We start from the raw sequence: 26,013 nt of genomic DNA on the forward strand, positions 1-26,013 counted from the left end.
TCCAAACAAATAGAAGTTTTATTTACAAAGGAGAAAACACAGCCATCGTCTCAAATTCTGGTATATTACAGCATCCAGTTGAAGGACCAAGTAGAAAAGGGACCACAGGGCACAAGGTTGGTGTTGAGAGGAAGTTTCCTGTTGAATTGCGGAGGAGCTGAGCTGAAACAGGCCAAAACCTCCACACTTCAAACACTGAGGCTGAGGGAAGGCTGCCAGGCTGCACGCTAACTCTCAGTGGTGGGCAGAGGGGCAGCCCCTGCAAAGAGCTTCCTCAGCTCCTCCTCAGGGAGGCCTGAGGCTGGCACAGGGACGAGAAGGCAGAATACACAAGGGCGAGATGGGCAGGATTTCATCCTGTTAATGAATGATGAAGGGGCAGCAGGAGACTTGGCTGGCCTGTGCAGGCAAGGGGCAATGGAGTCGGTCAACGGAGCTTTGGTTGAGGGCACTGAATGGTGGCAGGAAGAGAAGGGGAAGGCCTAGTTCCAGTCAAGAGCAAGGAATGCAAGACAGGCCAGCCTGGACACGAGCTGAAGTCACGCACCCCAGGTTCAAAACCCCATAGGGCTACCTGCAATGTACACTTATTTTTTCTTCAGTGAGCCTTTCAGTTTCTTCTCTGAGGAACGCTGTTTCCGCACCTTCTCCTCCTTTTTCCCCAAGTTCTCATAAACTGTGGACTCCTCTTTCTGCCTGTAAGACCAGGGAAAAACAAGGGAAAAAGTGAGCAAGAGGAAAAACGCAGCTTTTTTTCCAGCAGGGAGACTATTGGCGGTGGCAATGGCTTAGGTGGGCTCTTACTTGGAGGATTTTCGCGAAGCCTTGGCATGCACATTCCTCACTGCGGGGGGGTAGGCAATGTTCCCGTACTCAGACTCGTTTGGCTTGCCTTTCTGAGACTACAGGAGAGAAAAACCAAGCTGAGAAGAGCATGGTCTGGGAGAAGCACATGAGGCATCACGGATGAGTTCTAGCTGTTAAACCACGCTTCGTGCTAGGACCGCAGTGGGGGCTGGTGAGCTGCTGAAGCCCCCAGGCTTAGCACGCTCTGTGAGCAGCAGGGATACAAATGCATCCTTGTACAGGGGTGAACAGTGAGGCAGCAAATTCCTGGAGGCACTGGAATGCTCCAGAGTACCACATGTCAGCTAAAGAATATTAAACAAATAGCAGCAGCTACTGGATGCTGCTAGAGGCTTCAAGAAGATAAAAGATGCCACTTATCAGCTAGTAGGAGAAAATCCTGCAGCTGCAAAACCAGGATGGAAAAGACAAAGAGGAAAGGAGAGGACAAAGTCTTTGCCTGTCCTAGATTCAGCTTGTAACAAAACAGCACTTGGTGGAGATGTTATGTAGAATGTAGTTGAAATAGCTGCACTAAACCTTACTGCCGTTCAGCAGCTCAGGAGTGGTTGGTACATGAGTTGCTAATGTCATCTCCTGAATTTTAAAGAGAGGAACAGCGACTCAAATCATGGTACCCCACTGTAGTCTATGCAAGTCCCAGTGTGAGCTTAAAGGTTGGAAAACAGAGCGTGTGGGCTCAGAAGCCAGCACGTGCAGGGCCTAGGCTCACGGGACGGACAGGAGAGTCCCCTTTCTCTCACCTGGATAACTTCCAGCTTTTTCTTGGTTGTCTCTATGAACTGGCAGATGGCCATGTAGATGAACTTGTACTGAGCCTCCGTCTGCACCATCCCTGAGCGCTGGGCCCTCACCATCTGGATGGTCTTCTGGATATCAATGTCACAGTCCAGCCCTAGCAAGGGGCACCAGAAAAGCTTATGGACATGCTCACTGCCTCCCTCTCCCAATTCTCCACCAAAAGCAGTCACAGTATGGAAGTTTCCACCTCCCTCCATACTCTTTCCTCCTCTATCCTTCCTTCCTGCTCAGCATCTTTCAAGTCTGGCCCCAGAGGAAGAGCCCAGGCTCGGGGAAGGCTGCAGCCACAGTTCAGTGGATACAATGCAGAGATCCAGCAGCTGCCACACAGCAAGGAGAGCAGCACAGCCTTCTCAGGGCTGCGCCAGCATCTCTGCCATTGACACCTGGTAGTTTTCATCCATTTGCAGCTGGACTTAAGGGCACAGCCCTACCGGGCAGGCCAGTTTGCTTCAAGATATTTGGGGTCCTCTTACCCTTGGTGGAGATTGTATCCACTATCATATCGATGACGATGATAGTCCCAGTGCGGCCGATCCCGGCACTGCAAGGGGAGGACAAGCAGAGGTCAGAGCCATACAGCTCCTGAAACCAAACGCAGCTGCTGCTGGGGAAGGATGTGGCACTTGCAGCAGCTGTTCAGCAACGCCACAAGAGTCACGGATCCAACAGGCAGTTTGGTTTGGGGGCATCAAAGAGGAAAAAGCAACTATTGGGGCTGGCATACGCTTCACTCACAGGTCCCAGGGAACAGCTGGTGCCGCAGGACAGACTTCCTACAGCCCTCCCTAGATAAGGGATGGAGAACGCTTCGAACGCCAGCCTCCATACCAACCTGCAATGCACCAGAATAGGCCCTGCATCGGGGATGCTCTCTTGCTTCTGGTTTATTTGGTCAAGGAAGCTGAGCACTCCTCCGGGCTCACTGGGTACCCCGTGGTCAGGCCAGCTCAGGTACTGGTAGTGCCAGATCTCGCGCGCAGCCTTACCCTGTCAATAACAAAACACTCCACTGGTAAAACCGCAACATAGTCCTTCCCTGACCTCTGTCCCAGGGAAGGTAGGTCTGAAGCCAGAGGGAATCTCTGTCTCCTGTGCACTTCTTGGTGATCTCACCCAGTGTGATTTCAGCCCAAACCAGGCTGGGAACAGCACCCCCAAGAATGACACAACAGCAGCGTCACCGCAGCACCTAGCAGTTCCCAGCCTCAGACGTACAGTGACAGATGCACAGTGACCATTAGACTTCGACCAGGCACACTCACGTTATCCATCGGACACACACAGAGGTGCCGGAGTTTGTACTCCAATGCATCGTGCTCTCCTGTGGTCTCCACAAGGTAGGGACCATATTCCTTCGTGCTGCCCACCTCTGGCCAGTAAGGAACACATTTGTTCTGTGTGGGCAGAAAGGACAGGGTGAGGATAGGCAGAAGACAGGAAAGAGAGAAAAAAAGCAGAGCAGCGGTTGAAGCAGAAAAGGGCAGCTCTGAGACACCTACAAACTGCTACTTACTCGCCCTTTTTCTACTTCCCGTGTAGTCATCACAATAATGCGCGTGTTCTCCTGCCACACCATTTGCCAGAAGTCATTGACTGTGGCATCTAGGCAACCCTGGCTAGCGATGTAGGTCTTGGTGCACTCATCCGGGCTGATGAGGTTGTTCTGAGTGTGAACAGGGGAAGATCAGGAGGGCTGCAGGAGCAGCCAGGCTTCCCCCGTTTTGGACATGCAGCCGTCTTCTGAGAGTCTCACCTTGACATAGTTGGCATTGATATAGTCAGATCCAGGTATATTTGGGTCCCTTCCTTGGAGGATGACTCTGGAGTGATCAACTGGGGATGCAATGAAAGAATAAACTGAGCAATGAGATACTCTGTGCCAAGCCACATGAAGCTCCTTTGCTGCCTCCCCGCCCCCAGCCACCTCATTGATGCTACCCAGTGCGTGCAACATGCCCCATATTTTCACCTCTCCTTCTTTGGGATCAGACCAACCTCACCCCATCCTCCCATCTGCCCACCCCTATGACAGACCATCAGAAGCTAATGAGTCTGATGCAATTCTCCCTCCTTCAAGGACACGAAAAGGCTGTAACCTCTCTCATCAGCTCTTACATCCTCAATGCCGCACACCTTGTAACCCGCTTTGGAGGACAGAGCGGGCTGAGGCAGGGCCAGGGATGACTTGGACCACATTTCATTGCCTGTCTGTATCTATTTGGTATTTTTTTTTATAGTGGAGAAGCAAGACTCACAGGGCAAGATGTTCTTGTATCGGTTCTTGCTCTTGTTTTCAGGTCTCTGACCCTCGTGACGGTCAAACAGGTGCTTGGCTTCCTGTTTTTGCAGGCTCTGAGAGTAGAAGACAGAACAGTCATGGCAAGTCACAGGGAGGTGGGCACTCAGAGGAACACTGGTGAATCTGGGGACACATGGGCATGCTTGTGGGGCAGCAGAGAAGTGAAAAGCAAACCTAGACTTGAAAAATCCAAGGTTCATGCCCTTACTGTCTTGATAACTCATTCTCCCAACCATGAAAAAGCACATTTCTGCCTCAGTGGGTTTACTTAAAGATGACGCTCACCCCCCAGAGGAATGGGTTCCAGACACAGACTTCTTCCAGAGATGAACCGACAAGAATTTAAAAGACACCTGAGAAGTTTGTGTCCAGGAAGAAGTCAAGGATGGAGGATGAGGAGGTGCACAGGGACTTCCTAAAAAGCCAGAATAATGTCCCCCAGCAGTTTCTTACATCAAATTCCTCCCAGAATCCAGCCTTGGACGTCTCCTCAGAGATACTCTTCTTGTTCAGTTCCTGCACCCTATTCTCAATGTCGGCAGCATTCACCCTCGTAGCGTAGTAGGGCTGGGGATGGGAAAACACAATGGGTTGGGCAAGAGAGGCGCACTGCCGGAGAGCAGCCCTATGGAGAAAAGGAGGAGAGGGACACAAAGCAGAAAACAGCAAACGGGTCCTTCCAAAGGATCCCTAAGAAACAGAGGAAACTGGATTTACCTGCTTCAGATACACAAAGGAGCCAGACACCTCCTCAATTCCAGTCTTCTTGAAGTGCTCCACCAGATCTGCCAAGCTGTCAAACGTCTCAGCACCTCCAACTGTGTAGCGTCCATTCTAAATGAAGGAAGAATGTGTAACGTCCCACTCAACGTTCCTACAGACAAAGCTCCTAACACTCAGGGAAAAAGTAACACCGGGGTGCAAAGCCACAGTCACCACCCTGTGCCATCCCAAAAAACATTTCCTCTGGCAGAGAGGTCAGTGGTAGCTTGCCCTGGGAACATGAGGTTCACAGCATGGTGAACTGACTCCTGTTCTCAGGGGACGAAAGCCCAGGGAAGGTATATTGCCCCCAGCTCTCATTTAAGGTCAGTTGCTTTCTGTCCTTGAACTATCCCTCTGCTCCCTGCATCATCCCACAAGAAAGAAACAGAACTTGTGACAGCCAGGTTGGTGACATCCTTCAAACTAGGTGTGGAGGTCTTGCCAGATGCCCCTCCTCCTCCTCCTCCAAGGGCTTTTAGCTCTTTTGACAAATTCATAACTAGACTGTGAATCCTCCTCTCTCTTTCACCACGAACTCACTGTACCGGAGTTCTCGGTCCCACCGAGCCCTGCTTCCCCCTGTGTCTCAGCACCCCGCACTGCCCACGGCCACCCAGGCTGCGGCAAGGACACAGGAACCTGCAAGGTGACAGCACTTTGATCCAAAGTCAGCAACACTGCTGGTGACAATCAAGTTGACAGGGCCCACGCTTTTGAGGACATCATCAGCAAAGACCTTTTCCACTGCCTCTCCCTTTGCCCTCCCAGCTGCTCACCTCACACATGATCTTGATGTGCGTGACTTTGAGCCGGGCCCCAGAGGCACTGCTTGCCCCAGCTGGTGCAGCATCAGACCCAGGTTTAAGCTGGTCAGTGAGGACAGACAAGACAAAATCCCCGGGTTTGCTGAGGCTCTCCCGCACCAAGAAGGTCCAAGGGGTGGCTTTGGCCTGGAGAAGTGACTCAGCTGCAGGGCCTGACAGATGCCCATGGTACCACCTAGGACAAAACAAGGGAGGGTCAGAAGAGAGGTGGAGATGCAGGTAAGCGAATGCCCTTGAGCTGATGAGCGAAAGACAGCAACACTGGGGATGGGTGAGGGAGGAAGAAAGGAAGAGGGAGACAGAGGGGAAGGAAACCAAGGGAGGAGCAGGATCTTGGGAAAAGCAGATACAGAAAGAAGTAGAGAGATGGCAAGAAGAGGAAAGAGCAAGGGATGAGGTGGAGCTAGAAGGGACCTGGGGAACAGAATGCTGGTACCAGAGGACACAGTGGGAAAGCACCAAGTGTGATCCAGTTGTGTGATACACACAAACACAGGTAAGCAATGCTTGCTGGCTTGCGGGAGGGTGGTCTGTGGGTTTCAGCACCTCCCAACGTTACTGGGATTGTAGCCTTACAAAGCAAGGTGCTTTGGAAACTCAAACGTCAGGGAAACAAAAACAAACCCCCACTGAGTCAGAAACTCTCCCATCAGTTAGCTGCACGCAGATGGCTGTGCTGAGATCAGATCCATTACAGAACCGTCCCATCGACACCTCCTTCTGAAACTCAGTCGCCTCTTCAATCAAAGAATAATCCCGGTTCTCTGGGCACATCGCACCGCAGCAATCAGCCTAGCCAGTGACGTGAACACCACAAGCCACCTGGAGCCCATATTCTGCTCCTGCTGCTTACCACTGTTCTTGATCCACGTGCACATTCCTGTCCTCAGCACAAACACCCAGTCAGCAGCTCCTTCTCTCCTCTCGGCACACAGTGAAGGGCACCCGCACCTGACCCGCTCTCTGCCTTGCTGCCGGGCTGGGTGCAGCCCGTGCGGGGCTGTACGGAGCACAGCTCTGTTCCGCTGCCTCAGCGGCTGAAGGCGCAGCCACCTGGGCCATCTCCCCTGGCGAGCAGCATTTCAAAAGCAGGTAGCTGTTGCATCAGCCTGACTTGCAGCGCCCCTCCCTGCTCCCGCTCGTCCAGGTACCGCAAAGAGCACCAGCCACGCTCTGCGCATCAGCACGCACACCATGCCCACCGCCGGCCAGGCCAGGCCAGCACTCAGGAGCCGAGCCAGTGTGTTTAGAGCTGTGGGAGCAGGTTTGCAAAGAGGCCTGGGGTGGTACTGGTGTCATGGTGAACTTCACGTCGTCAGGCCTGTCTGTTCCCAGGAACTGAAGTGTGGTCCAGGAGGCCATGCCCATCACAGAAGCAGCTGGGGCACTCATTTACCCCTGCATCTGGCCAGCACAACACATTCCTCTACACAGCACCTGGGTACTAGTCTGATGGCAAAGATGTGGCAGAAAGTTATTGTGCCTTGGCAAGTAACTTCTGCTGATCCGATCCCCACGCACTGCGAGAGGAGTGCTGGTGACTCCCACTGCACGGCAGCCGCTAACCTCCAAACCTCCTCCTAAAGAAGTGTTCAGCTGCCACGTGCCAGTGCTCAGATGCCCCTGGGGAATGGCTGACTCCTCCTGTTCATCGAAGAGGTCTCCTGGCCTCCCCTCCACAGGTAAGAGGAGGTCAATGGGTCCTGTTCCCCGCTCCCTTCCCCCAATAGAGCCCAGCTCTTCAAAGCCACGTGATGGAAAATCACTTGGGGAGAGAGTGAGAGCAGCTTTCGTAAGAGCCCGGGGGGGGTGGGGGGAAGTTTCCAACCGCAGAGAGGAAAGGAGGAAACTGCAGGGCCACAACCCAACGGCCCTGAGTGGAGAGGCCAGGGGGCGAGCAGGCACTGGCCCCTCTGCAGCCTTACCCCGGCCTAAGCAGGGCCCTACCCAGGTGCTTTGCCCAGGGCATCTTTGCTCCCTGTCTCCAGGTGCGCAAGGAGGACCTGTCCAGCCCAGAGCATGGTGTGATTGCTCCCCCAGCAGCATCAAAGAGCCTGAAAACACAACGCAAGGGCAAAAAACCGCCTGATTTGATTTAGGAACTTGGTGTCAGAGACATATGCAAAGCAGAGACAGGAAGGAGACTAAGCGGGCTAGGAATAGCAGGGGAACATGGTCCTGCTCTCAGCTACGTGAGTCACTCAGGCCTGGAATAACCAAGGAGGTCTGGGGCAAGAGTAAGGACTTCCACATAACATGTCACTCTGTGGACCACTGCACTCCCATCACTAACAGCACAACCTTTGCTTTTAGAAATAGTACATAAATAGCAAAGGCAACAGGAAACCAGAAGTAAAAATAGAGCCCTGTTAGGTCTGCTGTGATGAGTCAAGGTATGTCCAGCTGTTTCTGGGGATGCTGCCCCCGTGGAAGCACAGGAGGCTACCAGGGGCAGGAGACACTTTTTGCAGGGTTTGCCCTGGGGATGTAGGCAGGGCAGAAAGGTGGCCACAAAACACAGAGGAGGTCTCATCACAGACACACCGGCTGCTTTGCTTTCTCTGTACCTCTCTGTAGTGGGGTCAGAACAGTTGAGTGGGTATCGCAAGTCGATGATGGTTCCATCTTTGTCCTGCAGTGAGCCCTGTTGCTGCGTGTAGTACTCCACCAGTTCTGACAAGGTGGCAAACTTCTCCCCTCCATACAGGTCATAGAAATCCCCAGTATTCTGGATGCGGATGTGGGTTACCTGATCGCCAACCCTGTGGGATGATGCACAGAGCAGTCCAGTGAGGCGGTTGGAAAAGAGACAGAAAATGTTCTGTGTTGCCTCCTGCCATGGAACCAGAGCAAACCATCCCAGTGAAAGGAGATGACTGGAAAGAGAAGCTCCTGGGGCAACTCAAGGGAGGGTCTTGAAGATGGTAGGAAGCTGAGGTTCTTTTACAGCTTGGAAAGAACTCAAAGGAATAAGGACAGGATGAAGGTGACCCCACAGGACATGTAAGGATCTAAGCATTCTGCGTATGTAACCCTCGCGAGATAGAAGCTGGGGTCCAAGTTACTTACCGGACTGAAAGAGAAAAATCCCCTTGATTCTTCCGACTGGGTCTGGCCAGAAAGCTCCCATGGACACCTCGTCCCTTCAGTAAGGCTTCGGCTTCCAGCCCACTCAGGTCACGGTGAAACCACCTAACAGAGGAGATAAACACAAGACCAAGTGAATAAAAAAGGCCAGGCACTACTGTGGAGATTTGTCCCCAGTCAGCATCCCTGAGATCCCATACAGGTGACAGCCAGCAGCAGCATCCCTTCCCACCTGATGCCTCCCCCAGACTATGAGAGGTTTCCATTGAGATACGGCTTCCAGGATGATACCCGCTTTGATCTGTCCTACTTTCTGGTCCCCCTCCTTACACACCCACACACACTTCCCAGCCCCTCTTACCTCACCATCTTGGAGGGCGAAAGAAGAAGGGGCCAAGTGGCTCCCAACAAAGCAACTCAAAAAATACAGAGGAAAAATCAGTTTGTGATGGCAAGAAAAGGGAAGTCGGAGGTCTGTGCTGGAGCACCCAACGCCAAGCTGCTCCTGCACCTCTTGGGAGCTGGCCATGTATCTCTCCTGGTGTCTGCCGTCAGTCCATGCAGACCTTCTCCATCCACCTGTTTCTGGATACGTGCCTTGCTGTCTGCCCTGCTGCGCAGTGCTGTTGGGCACAGGCAGGCGCAAGCCCGTGCGCAGCCGGGCACGCGCGGCTCCAGGAACAGGAAGCACCCTGAGCCATCAGCACCCCAGCCCCAAGCTGCTTTGCACACAGTTCTGCTTCTCCTTTCGTGTCTTTCCTCCCCATCCCCCCTGTTATTCTTGGGTCCCTTTCTTTTTCGCACAGTGGGGTTGACTCTACGAGTGCAATCTTGGATCTGGCCGTGCTCACAAAATTCAGCTCTGTGTGTCCTCTGCTCCCCTTCTTCCCCAGCAAGAGGCATGAGTGCTGCCCACCCCCAAGCCCTTGCTGTGGTGCCAAGGGGACCACAGCTGTCTGGGGTCACCCGCATGCCCACAAGGCTGAAGCAGGTACCCCCTGCTAGCTATGCAGTTAGGAAGCCACGGAGCAACAAAGCACCCCCCCAGCATGTGACGACCACCCAGCCACTGCTTGGCTCTGCTGGGCCACCCTCAGCTACGCAGCTGAAACCTCCCTGCTCCAGCTCGCTGGTGAGCACTCCGGGCAGGTAAACATCCGACCTGCTCTGTACAGCCGCAGGGGGAATCTGTGCAAACCCAGAGCTAGGGACGCCGAGGTCCAGGCTAGCACCCCAAGCAGAGTGCTGCCCTCCTGAAGCGGCCTGCCCGCAGGGACGGGTGGGAGGCGACGCTGAAGCTGCCAGGAAAGCAGGCAGAGAGCAGGACAACAGCTGCCACGTCCCGTGGGCCCACACAGCACCAGGAGAGCTTAGCCCAGGGCCTTCAAGATCCCCATACAGCATCCTGAGGCCAAAGCCGTCAACGTAGACAACTGGATATAAAGGAGGAAAACGAGTTGTTCCCAGTTACCTAGCCACCTCCAGCCACCGCCTGTGACCGCCCTTTTCCATAGCACTGGTTTCAAGGTCAGAACAGGAGCTAAGTGGTGGCCTAAGAGGGCAATCCAGCAAAGGGGCCTGACTTTTCCCTGGGGTCACCCTCAGCTACCCCACGTGTTGGCGTGGGCAGCAGAACAGCAAGAGACTTGCTCATTGCAGTACCAGCAGCTGCAGGATTCGCTGCACCACCAGGCTGGGAAAGCCTGCAGAAAGCTGAACAGGCTGCTAGCAACGTGGTCAAGAGAGAAACTAACAACAAAGGGAAGTGTGGGAGAGACCAGCGGGAAGCTAAACTTCATTGCTAGAAAGGCAACACAAGCACCTACAACAGCTTCCTTTGAAATGTTTCCAGTTTCACACACATGATGAGCCCAGATGTGATGAGCTGCAGGGATGCAGCTGCACTGACCCAAAACTGGTATTAAAAAACCTGAGACTTTAAAGGCACAAAGACCCCCTGGCTCAAGGGAAACAACTTCTACACAAAGTTGTAGAATTCACACCTAAAAAACTGCACCTAAATGAGAGCCAGTCTAGCACTGGCACAGGAAAGAAATATTGTGCAGTGGTAGGAGAGAAACGACAGGAACTTCTGGGCAGAAGTCCCAAAAGACAATTCAACAATTCCTGATACCAAAAGAATATTAGATTATGTAGAGTCAATATGAAGCCAAGACAGACAAAAAATAAAACCTAGGCATCCCTATGCCTTATGAACAGATGAAGGAGAAAATCTGTCTGAGGAAGAGAACATTAGTGGGAAGAGGGGAACAGGGGAAGAACACGGCAGCAAAGAGCTCGGATCAGAATATAAAAGGTGAGTTAGCACTAAACCCACGTAATTCAGCATCTTCCAGTAGGACAAGCCACAGGCTGCAGTGTAACTCACATGTCACAGTATTTGTGGGGATACAAATCCCAGATCACATAATTTGCAGGACGAATTTATACTTCTGGTTGCTTTGAGCTCAGGAAAGGACTGGACACACACAGCTGCCTTGGCGCCTTTGATCTGGGCCATTAATTAAAAACTACCAGGGAGGAGCTCCTGCTGGTAAGGGAGGGAAATACCACAGCAGAGAAGCAATTGGTTGGTATCTTTGAGGTTGCTCTCCCAAATAGCTGCAGGATGGAACAGCAGACTATAACTGAGCCTCTAAAATACTTTCTTAATATAATTAACAGGTCAAGAGATTTCAGCAAAGAGACTACTCTTATGCTGCTGTTCGGCTTTCAGTACATGTGGTAGAACCTCATCTTGTAAATCCTTTGTGGAGGCAACCCACAGCTAGCATGCAAACAAATTTAGAGAAGATAAATGAAATAGCTAATTAAAAAGACACCCACATCTGGACTGCTGTAAAAAAAACCCAAACAAACAAACTAAAAAACCACTGAGAAACTGGACCGAATCCTGCATAAGGCCACTAGGGCAGTGAGGAAAGAGCCTGGAGCACAGCAGAGACGGAGGAAGCTGGGCTTGTTCAGCTTGGAGAAAAGATGCTTAATGAGGGATTTAACAGCCGTTTGAGAGTACCTAAAAGGGGATGGGGATGGGGATGGGGACAGGGGGTGTTAGAGACGATGGGACAGATTCTTCTTGGTGTGATACAGCAAAAGGACAAGAGGCAATAGGCATAACTGGCAACAAGGCAATTCTGATTAGGTATCAGGAAAAATTACACTCACGCCCCCCCCCTCAAGGGCGGTTCAGCCATCGCCCCAGGTCCCCAGCAAGGCTGGGGGTCTCCGCTCCTGGAGATGTCCAGGGTCCACCTGAACAAGGCCTGGAGCAACCTGATCTAGCTGTGGGGTTAGTTCTGCTGTGAGCAGGAGGTTGGATGAGATCATCCAGAGGTCAAAATGATCGTCAAAGGAAGAGTCTAGAGGAAGAGGTTATGTACAGTGTTTCTTCTGCCCCTGCATTCCACTCCCTAAGCCTCTATTTGCTATTTGCAGCTGCTTGTTGAGTCAACCATCAAATCTATAACAAACGCAGCATCCTTCAGCAGAGTTCCACTGCTCAGCTACAGAAACACCTCCTCCTTTGTCTTGCTTATAACCTGCTCCCTGCCTCATTTTTAATAACACCTGGTTGTTGTGAAGCAAGAAAAGCTAATGACCGATTCTTGACTCCTATTCACCCCTGCAAGGCGTGATGCAGACCTGCACTGCCCATACCCTTCCTCAGCTCTTTCCCAGGCTGAAGACTCCAACCCTATTAAGGTGTTCTTCGTACAGAACTATTCTCCACCTCCGATCACCTTTGCTCTCTGTCTCTGAGATGTTTCCAACTCCGGTGTACTGTTTGAGATAGGAGTGAAGGGTGACATACAACTGCAGCGTTCAAGATGCTAGTGAGTCATGGACACATACAGAGACGGTGATTTCTGCTACTATTTCACCACAACTGAGCGTTAATGTAACAACTGCATGGACTTATATATGCTAACAGTCTTTGTCCAGAGAGCTTATGATTATTTCACAGTTCATTGGTTTATATGTATTTTTTTAATTATTTTTCTGCATGAACATTGTTTTACATATGCCTATACGGAATTTCATCTGCTGTTCTGTTGCCCACGCATTCACTATCCTACGGTCCTTCTGCAATCATTCACAATCAAGTCCCACCCTATTATCCTGAGTAACTTTCTACCATCAGCCAGTTTTCTCACCTCACCAAGCTCCATTTCTAACCAAGCTCCGTTTCCAGGTCACTCGGGAATACACTGAACAGCACATATTTCAGGTTAGGGCCCTGTGACCTGACCACTGGTGACTTCCCTTCGCTGTAAAAACTGGATGTTTATTCCCACTCTCCATTTCCTATTTTCTACTAATTTTTACCCAATAAAAATCTAATCTTCTCCCTTACACCATATCTTTACTCTTATTCAAAGACTTTGATGAGAAAGTCTTGTCATTTTTTTGAAATCCAAGGAAACCATATCAGCCAGACCTGCCTTATCCACAAGCCTGCCGAGTCCAGCAAAACCCCTCGCTTTACAAGACAGGGTGACAGGTTTGCCTTTACAAAAGCAGACATTGACCCTTTCTTTAATATCACACTCATTGCTTTCTTCATTATACTGCCTACCCTCTTGCCCAGATAGCAACTTTATCTGTGCTTCCCTTGTGTTTGGGGGATCTCCTTTGGAGCCCCTTTTTGAGAACCAGCACTGCAGTTGTTACTTCCAATTCTCAGTACCAAGATGATATCAGACAGGAGGTTTTGCCACTCTACCCAGAACCGCACTGCAGCTCAGTTAGTGCAGAGCGAAGCCACCTGGGCTTGGGGAATGGGCAGATGGACCATCTCTTCTTGTGACCTGCTCAAGCCAGATGCCCTCTGCCAGGCCATAGGACCCCAGAACAGTGCTGGAACCCCATGGTTACCCGGATCCTTACCACAGAGTAATGATGATGCAAATCCCATTTCCTTACACCACGCCACTGCAGCCTCCAGGACAAATCACCCACTTGGACTGACCATGAAGATTTTATGTCCTGCTGTTCCATGAAAGGCTAGAAAAACTGCAGGGAATCAGGGAATAACCAGGATGTAAAAGGCCAGCCACCAGACCACTCCCTGTACCAAAACAAAGATGCTGCAGCTGGGGGGCTGGCACAGTAATTGGACTGGGCACGGCAGACCCTGCTTGCTCTTCATCACAGTGAGAAGGAGCAACAACACCCACCTAAAGCACCGGGAGCTCCAGTTCCCAGGCTATCTTGTAGCTCCCATTAGAAGGTGGGTTTTTTCCCTTCTGTGCCAGATTCCTACTGCCAGTATTGTTAGTTTTCTCACCAATAACTCTTGTTTGCTTCCCACAATGAGCATTCACAGCACTCACCCACAGGATGGCATCAGGACCTTGACCCTCAGCCCCCCCCCCGCTGCTGGAGGGCTGACAGCAGCTGGTGGAAGAAGTACCACAGCCTGTAACCAGGGGCTCCTACTAAAGAAAATAAAGCAATGTTGGAATTACCAAGACAGTATCTGGAGATGGACTCGGGAAAGAGGTCAAAGACCTTGACAGAGGAGGGGTGGACCCACACCCTCCTGACAGGGCTGGATGCTCAGGGCAGCAAGTGCCGGGGCTCTGGAAGAGCAGCTGGCGCTGCAGCTCCCCCCATGACTCACCTGTGCCTGATCCGCACCAGCACAGTCCCAAACCCCGCCTGTTCCCGGGCAGACTGAGAAGGAGGTAGCTCCAGGTCAGGCGAGCCACAAGGCCTCAAGCAGAGGGCTTAATTTTCACCATTCGCAAAGCTCTTCCTAAGCTGCAGTTAATAAATAATTAGAGGGGTGGGGGAAGGCCAAGGCCAAGCTGGGAGAGGTAGATGGAGACGGAAGGGACTGACTGCTCTTCCTGCCTCCCATCCACTAAGCTCACGCCCTCGCTGGCTGCATTCCTGCCTGGTTCGTAACCAAGAGGCACAGAAGGCAAAACCGGACGCAGCACAGTCACACCTGGCTCGCAGCTCCCTGCCCTCCCAGGCCTGACCCCGCACCCCAGCCCTGGCCCCCACTGCCCTCCCCAAAGGCATCAACACTTCGAAGGGCAACAGGCAGGTGAGTCTAGGAGGCTACAAGCAGACACACCTGACCTCCCTTCAGCTGCATAGTCAGACACAAGGCACCATGCTGGTGCACCGCTAGGTTTGCCTCTCCTCAGTCCCAGAAGACCAAGTAAAATTTGACGTTGTTCTAATCCAAGCTGCAGCCCAGCCCACCCACCCAAGCTGCTCCCTGCTGCCTTCTTCGTTAAGGCCAACACGTTTGATTGCACATTCAGCCAGAAAACCACGCAGCCACCAGCACACCGGCGGTAGGAGCAAGGTAGCTGCACTGACTCTGCTGGGGACAGGAGTCTCAGTGGCATTTATGACACCTGCCAAACAGCACCTGGTTGTGTTTAGGGATCCATGACCTCATACATTTCAAATAGCATGTTTGTGAATGCTTGCTCTTAGACGTGACAGCACCCCTAACATTTACAAGAATTACATCACTTTGATGTCAAGTCCTAGGGCTTCACACTAAGGTTTTGCATAAACCAATTACCTTTTGCAGAACACGGTATATAGTGTACCCCTGAAAAAACTAGCACAGGTTTCATCAGGCATGAGGTGGGCACTGTGGGAACCGCCTTTTCACCAAGGAGAAACGCTGTGCCTGAGCAGCAGTGCCGAGCCCACGTTCATTCATATAACAAGGGGCATTTTTAAGATATTTTTTATTCACCAGCAGACACACAAGCAGGCACAAAGCACCCCGTTCCTTTCAGGTCAGCATCTCCCACGTTCAAGAGCTCCATTCTGGGGGCCGAAGGGATGCACACCCGGGAAGAAGGGCACCAGTCAGGCACCGAACACGGCAGGACAGGTCCACGGTCTCAAGAGGTTGCCACTCCACCGGTGCTGGCCCCGTGCGGCGGCAGCGTCATGGGTGGCAGGAACATAGCCTTGAGCTTGCCCGACATGCTAGCGATCTCCGGGTCCTGCGACTCGTAGGACTTGATCAACCGGGCGAACTTGAGGACCCCTGGCAAGAAAAGGGGGTGGGGAGTAGGCGCCCGTCCGCCGCCGCTCCCCCGGCGGACACCAACCCACCTTCGCCGTCGTTGCTGAAGCCGTAGGCTTTGATCACGTCCTGCTGGATCTGGGTGGCCACGGGCAGCAGGAACTGCAGCATCTTGCCCATGTCATTGCAGGCGTTATCCCGCGCCTCCTCCATTCGCTGCGCGTTCTCCGCCGCCCCGAACGCCTTGATCACCTCCGCCAGCACGGCTGCGGGCACAGGACAGCGGACGGGGCGCTCCGCCGCCGGCCCACCCGCCGTCCCCCTGCCCGCTGCACTCACCCTTGGCCTGCTCCGCGCTCAGCGCCGCCGCGGGGCCCTGCGCCGCCGCCATGGCCCCGCCCGCCCCCTCCCCCCAGCGCCGCGCGCCGGCGCGGCCCCGCCTGCCGTTACACCCCACGCGAGGCTTCCCGCGCAGCGGGAAACCTACTGGACAAATACTAAAAGAGCTGAAATCACTGCGCGGCACCCGGCCCGTGCCGCGCCCCCTCCAGTCCGACGCGCCCCGAGGTGAGGGCGAGGGTCGCGGCGACCGCTCCCGCCCCGCGCTGCCTCTCGCCTCCCCTCCCCCATCCCGGCCTCCCGGCCTCCCGCTCCCGCCGCCCCGCGCTGGCCACCGCCCCCGCGAAACCCGGCCCCGCCGCGGCCACCGGGGCGGTATGCAGATACAGCGTTTCCCATTGGTGCCGCGGCGGGCACGCCCCGCCCCGCGCGGGCCGCGGGGTCTGCTGGGAGGCGAGCTGCGTGGGGCTGCGCGCCGCCCGCTCCTTGCGCTGTGCTGGGCCGTGGCTGCCCCGCGCCGCCCGCAGCAGCCCCGGCGTTCAGCCCCTGCCCGGGAGCGCCCGCTCCCCCGGCCGGCCGCGGCCCTGCACGGCCCGGCCCTGGCCAGAAGAAATGAACACAACGCAGTCCGTATCTGGAAGGGTTTTGTTTGTTTGTTTGTTTGTTTTCCCTTTTTAAGAGCTTCATATATATATTTATATATATAAATTATTAGAATGTGTGTTGGGGCTCAGGAGTGCGTGGGGAACTTTGGGTGTTTCTCCATAGCTGGGTTGTTGGTTTTCTTTTCCTTTTAATGGTTAAGTAAATATATATATGGGGACCAATCGAGAAATACAACTGTGAAATCAGACACGCACACGGGGCAAGGGGGTCACAAGTTGCTACATAAAACTGCCACGTCTAATAGGATGTGCATGAGTTAAAGTACATCAATCAGAATGGGTGAGGGGAAAGGGGCAGCCGCCACCTTACAGCCAGTCCTAGGACGAAGTCGTGCATGGCCACGCCGGCTCTCCCCGCAGGGCTTGTGGTGGTCATTGCAGGCTTGGAAATGGTCTCCTGGTGCTTCGCACCCCGTGGCCGTGCCCGATCCCATCAGCCGTGGAAGGCACAGCCACCACCTTGCAAACAGTCTTGCGGTGCTTTGCACCCCGATGGCTGGGAGCCGTCCCCCCACGGGCAGGAGCAGCTGCTGGCTGCCCAGCGGGTCCCCTCATGCATCGTTTGCATCGGAAGGGATGCTGGAGCATGGGAAGCCACTCATGGCTAATCTGGAAAGAGTTCCACGTTGCTTTTCTGTATCGCTAAGCAGTATCTTACACCTAAAGGGGGGTGGGGTGTGAGGAGGTGTCTCGAAAAAAGGCTCTTTTGGGTTTTGAGTTACTTCTTGGCTGTACCTCCTCCTTGCAGAAGCAGAAAAGGCAGCAGCATCGTGTACATGAAGTCCTGCAATGCTCTGCACTTTTTATTTAATGCAACTGTTCCCCCAAAACAAAGGATGGAGCTGCTGCCACCCTGAATTCACATCAGTCTTTGTCTTTTTGAGCTCTGTGCAGTCAATGCGGATTGTGTTTCCTTCAGAGCCCTGCTGAAATCACGTACCAATCATTTCATGTCTGTTAGTGGTGTTCCAGTCCCTCCCCACTTTCTCTCCTCCACTTTCTGCTCCCAGGATGCCATCCTATACTTTTCGTCCACCTTCTCTTGCACTCTACTGCATGGTGGGATCAGATGTGTCATTCTGCAGCTTCCCCTCCCCCGGGATTTGGTTGATTGATTGCTCCTCAAGAGAAAGACGCGATGATGTCACCTTGACAGGAGAAGTCCCATTTAAAGGGGTTTGTCACTTTCTTTCTTCAGGTGGCTAGAATAAAGAGGAACAAGGCAATTGTGAGAGAGAAAACGGCAGTTTAGTATCTTACACTGCCTTTTGTTAGTCTAGACCCACACGACGCTGCTGGCTTTGAAAGTTTTGAAAATCCTTGAAGCAGGAGATGCTATTGAAAAGGTACAACACATCCCTCTCTTTGCCAGTGTGCTTCCCCATGCACTTGTGAAAGCCTTGTCTCGGCAAAAGCACCCAATCCTTGCGCATGTTTGGTATTGTGGCAGCGGTATGAGTCGTAATCGTGTTAGCATGTGTGAAACATGCAAGTTTACCCCCCCCTCACCCCAGAGGAAAGGAGCAGAGACGCCACATGAGATCAGCCACCAAAGACCCACTTGCCAAGAACAACCTTGCTGGTGGCCCAGCCACAGCTGTGCCCCAGTGTCCTGCGTCCAGGTGTGGGCTCAGGCCGTGTCACCCATTTCAGGAGCAACGCCTCCCTGTCCCCACTGCCCCTGCCACCCCCGGGCCAAGGCTGGGCCTAGGTATGTATTTGTGAGGCCAGAGCGGTCTGTGTGCCTCGCGCCACGGAGAAGAGCAGCTCCATGCACCTGTAGTAATCCTCCTGCGTCGGGAGCGGCACGCCGTGCAGAGGGTGATGGGCATGCAGCCACTGCTGCTGTTCCAGGGCCAGGCGCTGCAGCTCAGCCGACTGCGCGTGCATGGCCTGGAGCTGATGTGCTGCGGACATGGGCGCAGAGAGCGAGCCCGGCAGGTCCCTGTAGGGTGCAGCTGCAACCAAAGGCAAACAGGGAATAAACAACGTTAACAGCTCCATCCTCGCCCACAGCCCCATAGCACAGTCAAGACTTTCCTGCGCTTCCCTTTCCCAGCCTGGCACGACCACCCTGCCCCTTGCAGCTCAGCTGATACTCTTTCACAGTCCCTGTGAGCACCTTACCAAAGAGCTGGTGGCGCAGGACTTCGTTCTCATGTAGAGGGTGAGGCAGGAGAGGGTTGGGGATGGTTCCAGCTGGATATGGTATCCGGGTGAGGTGTGATCCCGAGGCAAGTGGGTCAATAAGAGGGTGAACAGAGGCTGAGGCTGGGAAGAAAAGACACAAGGTAATTGTCCCATGCTTTGTAAGAGGTAACACAGAAAAAGGCGCCAGGCACAACAAAACGGACACGGGGAAGGTTGGTGTGTGTTAGGGATGGAATGATTTCAAGGCTGGACCACACAATACCATGTGTTATTCTTTCTGTCTGCACTGAATTTCACGTAAACCAGTCTGGCACAGCTCTGCCCCTACACTCCTCAGGGAGAAGTATACTGCTCCTTCGAGTCAATTCTGCAAGTACCTGCTCTGCAGTCATGTCTGTACCCAGTATCACGCCCATCTGCCACCCTGGCTGTCATTCACAGGCATACTCATGTTGGGTGCTTTCATTTCCAGGTCTCATCCAGCACAGATGCTCGGTGCCAGGCACTCAAGTCTGCAAGCACTACCTACGGCTGAAATGCAAGATACTATTTATACAAAACCTGCTCTTTTCAGCGTTTTGCACTCACTGCCAGAGTGCGGGCTGCAGATGCCCTACTATGGAACGTGGAGGAATGGACATTCACTGGTACTCGATGCCACCTCCAAGCAGTGGCAGCTGCTTAGCGTGGGTGTCTGTCTGTGACCGCCGCCACAGCCCACGGACTGCTCAAAGTACCTGAGCAGGCTCAGCACTTTTTCCTATTGTACTGTAGTTCGGGCTTTGCTTCCCAGAGATTTTAGTCCCTGAACTTCTTTTTACTTTGCCTTCCTGTAGGATGTGGAAATGGAAGGCACCATCACTCAGTTCTGAAGGACAACAGCCTCCAGTTCCTTACAACTAGCCCATCTTCTCTCCCAACCTATCCCACCACCTGCAGCAAGAGCCAGAGGAGCAAACCAGAGAACAAACATCTCATTAATCCTAAGGACACTGTCAAAGCTGGGTTGGCAGGGCTCCCGCTCCCTCCGCAGACCAGCGGGAGGGATGCCGGCCACAGCACCACCACCCTGGTAGCCAGCGGGACCCCAGCACTCGTACTGCGTCCCCAGAGATTCAGAGCTACAGGACATGGTGCAAGCAGCTCTGCTCGCCACTAAGACATCCCAGTAACTTCCAACAGGTGTCAGGGTCTTTGGTGGGACAGAAGTGAGGGCAAGGCTCAGTGACCATGATGTTGACCTCTTCTGGCCGAAGAGGCGGACCCCGGGCCTCAAAGTCTTGTCTCAGCAGCTTTTGTGCTTGCCCAGTGTCAGAGGGAGGGAGCGCAAGGAGGGTGCTGCAGGAGGGAGAGCCAGGCTTCATGCAGGGCACCGCCACCACAGGGTCCCTACCTGCGTGTATGGCATCCTGCTGGTGGAGATGGAGGTGGGAGTGGATGTGGGAATGCTGATGGTGATGAGGTGTCACATTGAGCATCTGCAGCCGGGCCAGAGGATCATTGCTGAGAGCAGCCACTCGCTCGGCGTGCTGGCGCTCGGCTGCCAAGCGCTCGGCGTAGGACATGTCAGGACGAAGGGTCGGGCCAGCTGCCAGCGCCAGCCTCTCCCGCTCCAAGTGGCCCAGCCCTGGGTGGAAGGGAAAAGCAGGATGAAGGCCAGGGGCCGTCTGCAGACTCAGCCCGCCATGGCGTGGGAACGGATCCATGGCAGCAGCCGGCACGGCGTGGAGCTGCTCCAGCTCGGCCGGCTTGACTTCAAAACCGGGCTTGAGACGTTCACGCAGGTCCCGGTCCCTCAGGTCACGTTCGCGGGCTTCCCGCTCCCTCAGCTCTCGCTCCCGTGTCGCCGGATCGCTGCTGTAGATGGCCGGCACGTTGTACCCCAGCAAGCCTGGATCAACAGCACCCAGCGGCACGTAGAAAGGGTGGTTGCGGTTGCTGGGGGACATGACATGGGGCCGTGCATATTCGCTGAGGGTGCGCAAAGCCGGGGTGTCGGGGCCCAGGTACGGGGGAACAGTCGCTACAGCACTGCCCTGCTCGAAGGAGGGGCGGTGGGGCACTGGCCCGAGGGACGAGCACTCAACCGGCCGGCCCTCCTGGGCCATCTTCTGCAAGAGAGCAGAGAAACCAGCATCAGGGTCCCAGCAGGCAGTGGCCGAGGGGCTCCTCGAGCATCCACCCCAGCTGTGCTGCAGCAGTGGGACCCCCACACCTACCACGCTCCTCTCCAGCTCCCGCTCCTTCTCCCGCTCCCGCTCCTTCTCTCGCTCCCGCTCCCTTTCCCGCTCCTTTTCCTCCCGCGCCTTCTGCTCAGCCTCTCGCCGCACTTTCTCCACCAGATCTGCCCTTTTCTTGGCCAGCTTGGAGCCATCGAGGGGCACAAAGTACAGGTCTGTGCGGGAGCAGGAGTTGAAGCCACGGTCCAGGTGTTTGTTGAATCTGGGGGTGACAGGCAAAGCCAGTCAGTGCAGAAGGGGCTGGAGGGCAGGGATGGGGATAGGGACGGGGACAAGGACAGGGATGCGGACAGGGACAGGGGCAGGTGAAGCTGAGCCCAGCACCATGGGAAAAGGGCTGAGTGTCATGGCCAAGGCAAAAGGGCACAGCTGCACCCCATACTTGGGGTGACCTCCCCTTCCCTGCCCCATATGTCCCCCAACAAGCCTGGGGACGCCCCCAGAGCCCCCCCCCCCCCACCTCACCTGGCTGACTGGCTGGCGTGGCTTGGCACATCCACCACCTTGGGGGGCGGCGAGGGGCTGCGAGCAGGTGGCACAGGGCTCTCAGGGGGCTCGTACTCCTCTGACGGCTCCTGCTTGATCTGTGCGGCACTGAGGGGCAGCGGGGGTGGCGGGGGGGCCGGGGTGGCCATGCTCCCCGGCAGGGGTGGTGGAGCAGAGGGGGCGGGCGAGGGGGCTTTGTAGCCCCCCGCCACGGGGGAGGAGGCCACCCGGTAGCTGGGAGGGGTGGCTGCCCGGAAAGGGGGGGCTGAGGAAGCAGGGGGAGAGCCCGGCTTGTAGGGGGCCGGGGGCTGGAAGGTGGGGCCAGGGGAGGCCGCCCGCTTCCCGTAAGGGGCCACGGCTGAGGGGGGTACCGGGGGTGAGACCGTCTTGTAGGGGGCCGTGGAGGGGGAGGCCATGGTGGCAATGACAGTGGAGAGGGTGGTGGCAGCGGAGGTGACCGGGGGTCCGGCCCCATGTGCAGGGGAGGGGGGCGGCGGCGGGGGAAAGGTGTAGGTGGCAGGGCTCTGCCCCGGGGGGTGAGCGCACATGCCAGGGTAGCTCCCCTGGGAAGAGGTAGCAGAGGAGGACGAGGAAGAGGAGGAAGAGGACGAGGAGGACGAGGAAGAGGAGGAGGAAGAGGAGGAGGGGGCAGCGGCCGCCGAGGGAGCCTGGCTGTAGGCAGCCTGGCTGTGGGGAGGGTACAGGCGCAGGCTGTAGGTGGCATGGGAAGGGTGATGGCTGTTGGACTCCAAGCCATGGGAGTAACCCCCGGGGGGCTGGGGGGGAGCTGCGGCTGCCGGGGAGACCCCCCCGCCGCTCCCGTGGCCATGGTGGTGCTGCTGGGGTGGCTGCTGGTGATGGGGCGGCTGGCCAGGGAAGGGGGCGGCGGGGTGGGAGCCAGTGTTGCCCAGGGGGCGGCTGTAGGGGGGGGGTCCCTGGCTCCAGACGGGCTGGGAGGGCAGGGAGGGCTGGGTGTACTTGGGGGGCTGGCTGGACACCGAGAGCCCGCTGGGCGGTGGGAAGGAATGGCCGTAGGAGGCACTGTAACTGGGCAGGGGCTGTGCTGGGGAGGGCTGGGGGTACTGGGCAGAGGAGCTGGAGGGCGGCAGCGGCGGTGGGGCGTAGGGGTAGCGGGAGGGGGCCAGGGCCGGTGCCTTGTCCTGCCCCATCCCATGGGGCGAGGGAAGGTGGCCACTCAGGGCCTGCCCCACCATCCCTGGGGAGCTGGAGGTGGCCACCGCGTTGTTGAGCGGGCGCAGGGCCGGGGGAGGAGGCAGGTTGGCAGAGACATGGGGGAAGGAAGGGGCCGAGGCTGGGGCTGCGGCCGGAGGGTTGGCTGGAGGCGTCTTTTGAGGGGGAAGCCCCCCTACTACTGATGCCAGCGAGATGGGAGTGGTGGGGGGTGGGTTGTGCTTGGCACCGAGGGTCTGCTCACGACCCCCTGATGCTGGGAGCCCCCCAACTCCACCAGCAATTTTGGCCCCGACCTGGACCACGTTGGCCGTAGGGTAAAGAGGAGCGTGGGATGAGGAGGAGGAGGAAGAGGAGGAGGAAGAGGAGGAAGGGGGAGCAGGAGGGGCCGCAACAGCAGAGGAGGAGGAGGTGGGTGTCTGCGGGGCTTGAGCTTGGAAAATGCGGGAGGGCTGGCCCTCCAGCTGGGAATGGTAGCTCCCAGGGGGGGGTCCCTGGGGGTGCACCTCACCGGGGAGCCCAAAGCTGGGCTCGGGTGGACGGGCCAGGCTGTCAGGAGCAGGAGCTACCGGCGGGCTCTGGGGGAAGAGCGGAGGGTGGTGGTACGAGTGAGATGGCCCCTGGGACAGCACGGAGGAAGAATCAGAGTCATTCTCCACACTGCCAGGGCTGTAGACGCTGGGCGAGGTGCTCCTGTTATCCTGGTCAATGTCCCGCGGGTCACTGCTCATCTCATCATTGAAGCTGTGGCCATCAAGGCTGTCAACATCGGATGGGGATGGAGGACAGGGCAACTCCTGGAGTAGGAAGGAGGACAGTGGTGTTATGCAGCTCCCCAGATCATGCACGATGCATTTCAAGTTCCCAGAGGACTCGCTTTCCAACCTTTCTCTGCCAGCCCCAGCACTAGGAAACCCCTCAGAGGGAAGGAGACATTGTCTGGCAAGGGAGAACCAACAAGTCCTCCTGCCCCTGCCCTCCAGTGCTCTCAGGTCCTTCATGAGCATCCCACGCTCAGGAAGGACGTAGCAATAAGTACCTTGTAGACAGAGGTAGCAAGGGAGGGCAGGGAACTGCTGCAGACCAGGCTGAGTGAATAGATGCTAATGGTCCCAGCACCACCACCACTGCGATGGGCCACTGCCCAGGGCATGACACCAGCAGGGGACACAGAGCAGCACGCAGTGCAGAGCTCCAGCACAGCCCACAGACCCAAAAATCACTCTTCTTGCTCCTGCAGGGTTCTCCCTGGATGAGACTCGCTCTCCTCCAGCCCATTCTTGCCACCCCACTCACCTCCCTGAGCGCCCCTGCACTCCCCAACCCCTGCCCCCCTCCCCTCCCCTCAGGTAATTAAGCCTCGGTGATTAAGCAGTTAGCACAGACAACTAGTAATCGCCACTCTGGAGCCTCGGGGCTTACCAGGGAGGCTAAGCTGAAAAAAGACCACTGTTGAGCTAAAGAGTGTCCATGTGGAGAGATGACATCGGTGCAAGCACAGCGGTTTAGTTACAGTGACCTCCTAAGGGCAGCAAACAGCCCCCCGAGCACACGCCTCCAGGGGCTGTTCCCTCAGCAGGTAACGGGGAACTGTGAAGCCCAAGAGCTGAGTCTTGCTCCGAGCACCCAACCCACCGATCCAGCCCAGTGCCGTCGGCACTTCGGCAAAGCCCTGCCAGCACAAGCTGGCACAACACACACGAGTCGCTTTTGCACGACTGTCACCTAGAACCTGGCAGGACTCACACACCTCCTCTTGGTGCTGCTCTGGGGGAGCAGGAGAGGCTGAGCACAACCCAGCGGGTGCCCATGCACCCAGCTTGGCTCTGGCCGCTGCGCCGGGAAGGCAGGGCACGTGCCCAGCCCCAAGAATGTGGCGGTCCCCTGCAGAGGGCAAAAGAGACGGAGAGCCTCCGCCTGCTCAGTCCCGCCGGTGCTCTTGTAGCCAGGCAGGTGCCACTGGGTTGGGAGAGCCGCAGTGCAAAGCCCGAGATGCCAGGGCTCCCGAGCGGCAGGGACCTCAGGCTGGGTGGGCACGAGCGGCACAGAGCACGGGAGACTCCTCCGCCCTGGACCAGGGACATGCCAGCCACCACAGCAGGGAAAACTCACCTCGGTTTTGGTTTTTTTGGGAGCATTCGTGTCCTCCCCTTCACTCTCTGAGATCTCTTCTGTTCGGCCCTGCTTGCTGCCCTTGGGGGTGCAGGATTCCTCCACCCGGCCTTTCTGCAAGGGAGAGGAGAGCCGGGAGGTGGGGGGCCACGGACAAACTTCCCACCCTGACAGGCCTGCACAGCCACCACAGCGTGTGTGTTGAAGACCTCAGCAGACCAGCACCGAGCCAGGATATGTCAGAAATTAGCACTGAAAAGGGCTGGTGAGGCTGAAGGCCAGCCGCTGGGGGACGGCGGGCAGTGCAAGATGCTGAGGAAGAGAGGAAAGATCCCGCCCGCTCTGGAGAGCTAACCCAGCACGGGCTCCTTGGTGGACCCCTTCTGGTCTGTGTCCCTGAAATCTCCAAAGGGATCCTACCCAGCCTGGGCAGTCCTTGGGCACCCCCCACTCGCGCATTAGCTTATACTACCTTTGTTGCTTGCCGGGATTTCTCAGCCTTGCCATCACTGCTGGAGGTGCTGACGCCCCCAGGAGAAGCTCGACCCCGCGACCGGAGCTCCTCTCGGGGCCCTGGAGTCTCTTTCTTCCGTCCGCTCCGCATTGACATCTAAGAAAGAGGCCACTGGATCAGTCCTGCTTTGCATCCCCCCCGAGTCCAGAGCCCCGGCACTCTGCTGTGCCGAACTCACGTGCGCTGCGAGCCCCTGTCCCAGCCCACAGCTCCAGCCTGGTGCTGCTGTCCCACCCCCCTCTCCCATCTCACGTACTGAGTCCTTGTTCTGTCGTGTCTTCATTCTTTTGGGTGTGGGACCCCCATTCTCCTTGGCCCGGTTTGATGAAAACATAAATTTTTATCACTCCGCACCCCCCTTCGGCTGTTCCTGGGGAGATGGAGACAGGCCAGAGCAGTTCTGCTGGAACTGGGGCTTACACCAGCCACGCAACAAGGTCCCGGTGAATCCTGCAAGGCAGGCAAGCAGAGGAGAGGGGAGAAAGGCTCAGTGGACTGCAGGACATCCTTTTGTGGCTTGCTGTAGAAATATGACAGAATTATTCTTGTTTGCTTATTATTTACAGACGCAAGGATCTCTACCAAGAATGCGATGAACTTTCCCATCAGTGGGGGAAAAGTTCTGGCTGCTGGCGCAGC

General features: G+C 55.8%; 3 protein-coding genes and 1 non-coding gene across 5 annotated transcripts in view; all 4 read right to left on the minus strand.

The window, feature by feature from the left end:
• On the minus strand, nucleotides 1–14,451 carry PTPN6 (protein tyrosine phosphatase non-receptor type 6). Of its 2 annotated transcripts, XM_040595926.1 has the most exons (16): nucleotides 14,294–14,451; nucleotides 14,004–14,108; nucleotides 8,629–8,751; nucleotides 8,127–8,321; nucleotides 5,512–5,734; nucleotides 4,688–4,804; nucleotides 4,424–4,537; nucleotides 3,927–4,023; nucleotides 3,425–3,504; nucleotides 3,185–3,334; nucleotides 2,934–3,065; nucleotides 2,504–2,658; nucleotides 2,145–2,212; nucleotides 1,611–1,762; nucleotides 805–902; nucleotides 1–696 (listed from the first exon to the last, which is right to left on the minus strand). In XM_040595926.1, the coding sequence occupies exons 2-16, from the start codon at nucleotides 14,015–14,017 to the stop codon at nucleotides 588–590; spliced, it is 1,827 nt and encodes a 608-aa protein (XP_040451860.1). In that variant the 5' UTR covers nucleotides 14,018–14,108; nucleotides 14,294–14,451; the 3' UTR covers nucleotides 1–587. The 2 variants fall into 2 exon arrangements, with proteins under 2 accessions (XP_040451860.1, XP_040451861.1); XM_040595927.1 differs by lacking the exons at nucleotides 14,004–14,108; nucleotides 14,294–14,451 and adding an exon at nucleotides 9,008–13,975.
• A 921-nt stretch (nucleotides 14,452–15,372) lies between these two features.
• C5H12orf57 (chromosome 5 C12orf57 homolog) lies at nucleotides 15,373–16,155 on the minus strand. Its single transcript, XM_040596944.1, has 3 exons — nucleotides 16,016–16,155; nucleotides 15,766–15,942; nucleotides 15,373–15,697 (listed from the first exon to the last, which is right to left on the minus strand). The coding sequence occupies exons 1-3, from the start codon at nucleotides 16,065–16,067 to the stop codon at nucleotides 15,549–15,551; spliced, it is 378 nt and encodes a 125-aa protein (XP_040452878.1). The 5' UTR covers nucleotides 16,068–16,155; the 3' UTR covers nucleotides 15,373–15,548.
• LOC121089700 lies at nucleotides 16,135–16,194 on the minus strand. The gene has a single exon (XR_005828327.1). It is a non-coding gene; the product is annotated as a U7 small nuclear RNA (small nuclear RNA).
• A 465-nt stretch (nucleotides 16,195–16,659) lies between these two features.
• The window catches only part of ATN1 (atrophin 1), a 29,014-nt gene continuing 19,660 nt past the window's right edge, over nucleotides 16,660–26,013 (minus strand). Inside the window, exons 2-10 of the mRNA XM_040593880.1 lie at nucleotides 25,631–25,824; nucleotides 25,333–25,470; nucleotides 24,861–24,974; nucleotides 21,537–23,545; nucleotides 21,051–21,273; nucleotides 20,225–20,942; nucleotides 18,808–18,951; nucleotides 18,458–18,638; nucleotides 16,660–17,882 (exon numbers count right to left, since the gene is read on the minus strand). Of these exons, the coding sequence (XP_040449814.1) occupies nucleotides 17,849–17,882; nucleotides 18,458–18,638; nucleotides 18,808–18,951; nucleotides 20,225–20,942; nucleotides 21,051–21,273; nucleotides 21,537–23,545; nucleotides 24,861–24,974; nucleotides 25,333–25,470; nucleotides 25,631–25,708 (3,639 nt within the window). The 5' untranslated portion in view covers nucleotides 25,709–25,824 and the 3' untranslated portion in view covers nucleotides 16,660–17,848. The remainder of the gene's footprint in view (nucleotides 17,883–18,457; nucleotides 18,639–18,807; nucleotides 18,952–20,224; nucleotides 20,943–21,050; nucleotides 21,274–21,536; nucleotides 23,546–24,860; nucleotides 24,975–25,332; nucleotides 25,471–25,630; nucleotides 25,825–26,013) is intronic.

The sequence above is a fragment of the Falco naumanni genome, chromosome 5 (genome assembly GCF_017639655.2).
Source record: "Falco naumanni isolate bFalNau1 chromosome 5, bFalNau1.pat, whole genome shotgun sequence".
NCBI classification, from domain to species: Eukaryota; Metazoa; Chordata; class Aves; order Falconiformes; family Falconidae; genus Falco; species Falco naumanni.

Excerpts from the sequence above, each read along its gene's own strand:
- C5H12orf57 (XM_040596944.1), bottom strand. The coding sequence starts at position 16,067 with ATGGCGGCGGCGCAGGGCCCCGCGGCGGCGCTGAGCGCGGAGCAGGCC. Across the intron at positions 15,943-16,015 it reads GAGCGCGGAGCAGGCCAAGG|CCGTGCTGGCGGAGGTGATC; the intron begins GTGAGTGCAGCG and ends CTGTGCCCGCAG. Across the intron at positions 15,698-15,765 it reads CTTCAGCAACGACGGCGAAG|GGGTCCTCAAGTTCGCCCGG; the intron begins GTGGGTTGGTGT and ends TTTTCTTGCCAG.
- PTPN6 (XM_040595926.1), bottom strand. Across the intron at positions 4,024-4,423 it reads GATTCTGGGAGGAATTTGAT|AGCCTGCAAAAACAGGAAGC; the intron begins GTAAGAAACTGC and ends TTCTACTCTCAG. Across the intron at positions 697-804 it reads GCTTCGCGAAAATCCTCCAA|GCAGAAAGAGGAGTCCACAG; the intron begins GTAAGAGCCCAC and ends CTGGTCTTACAG.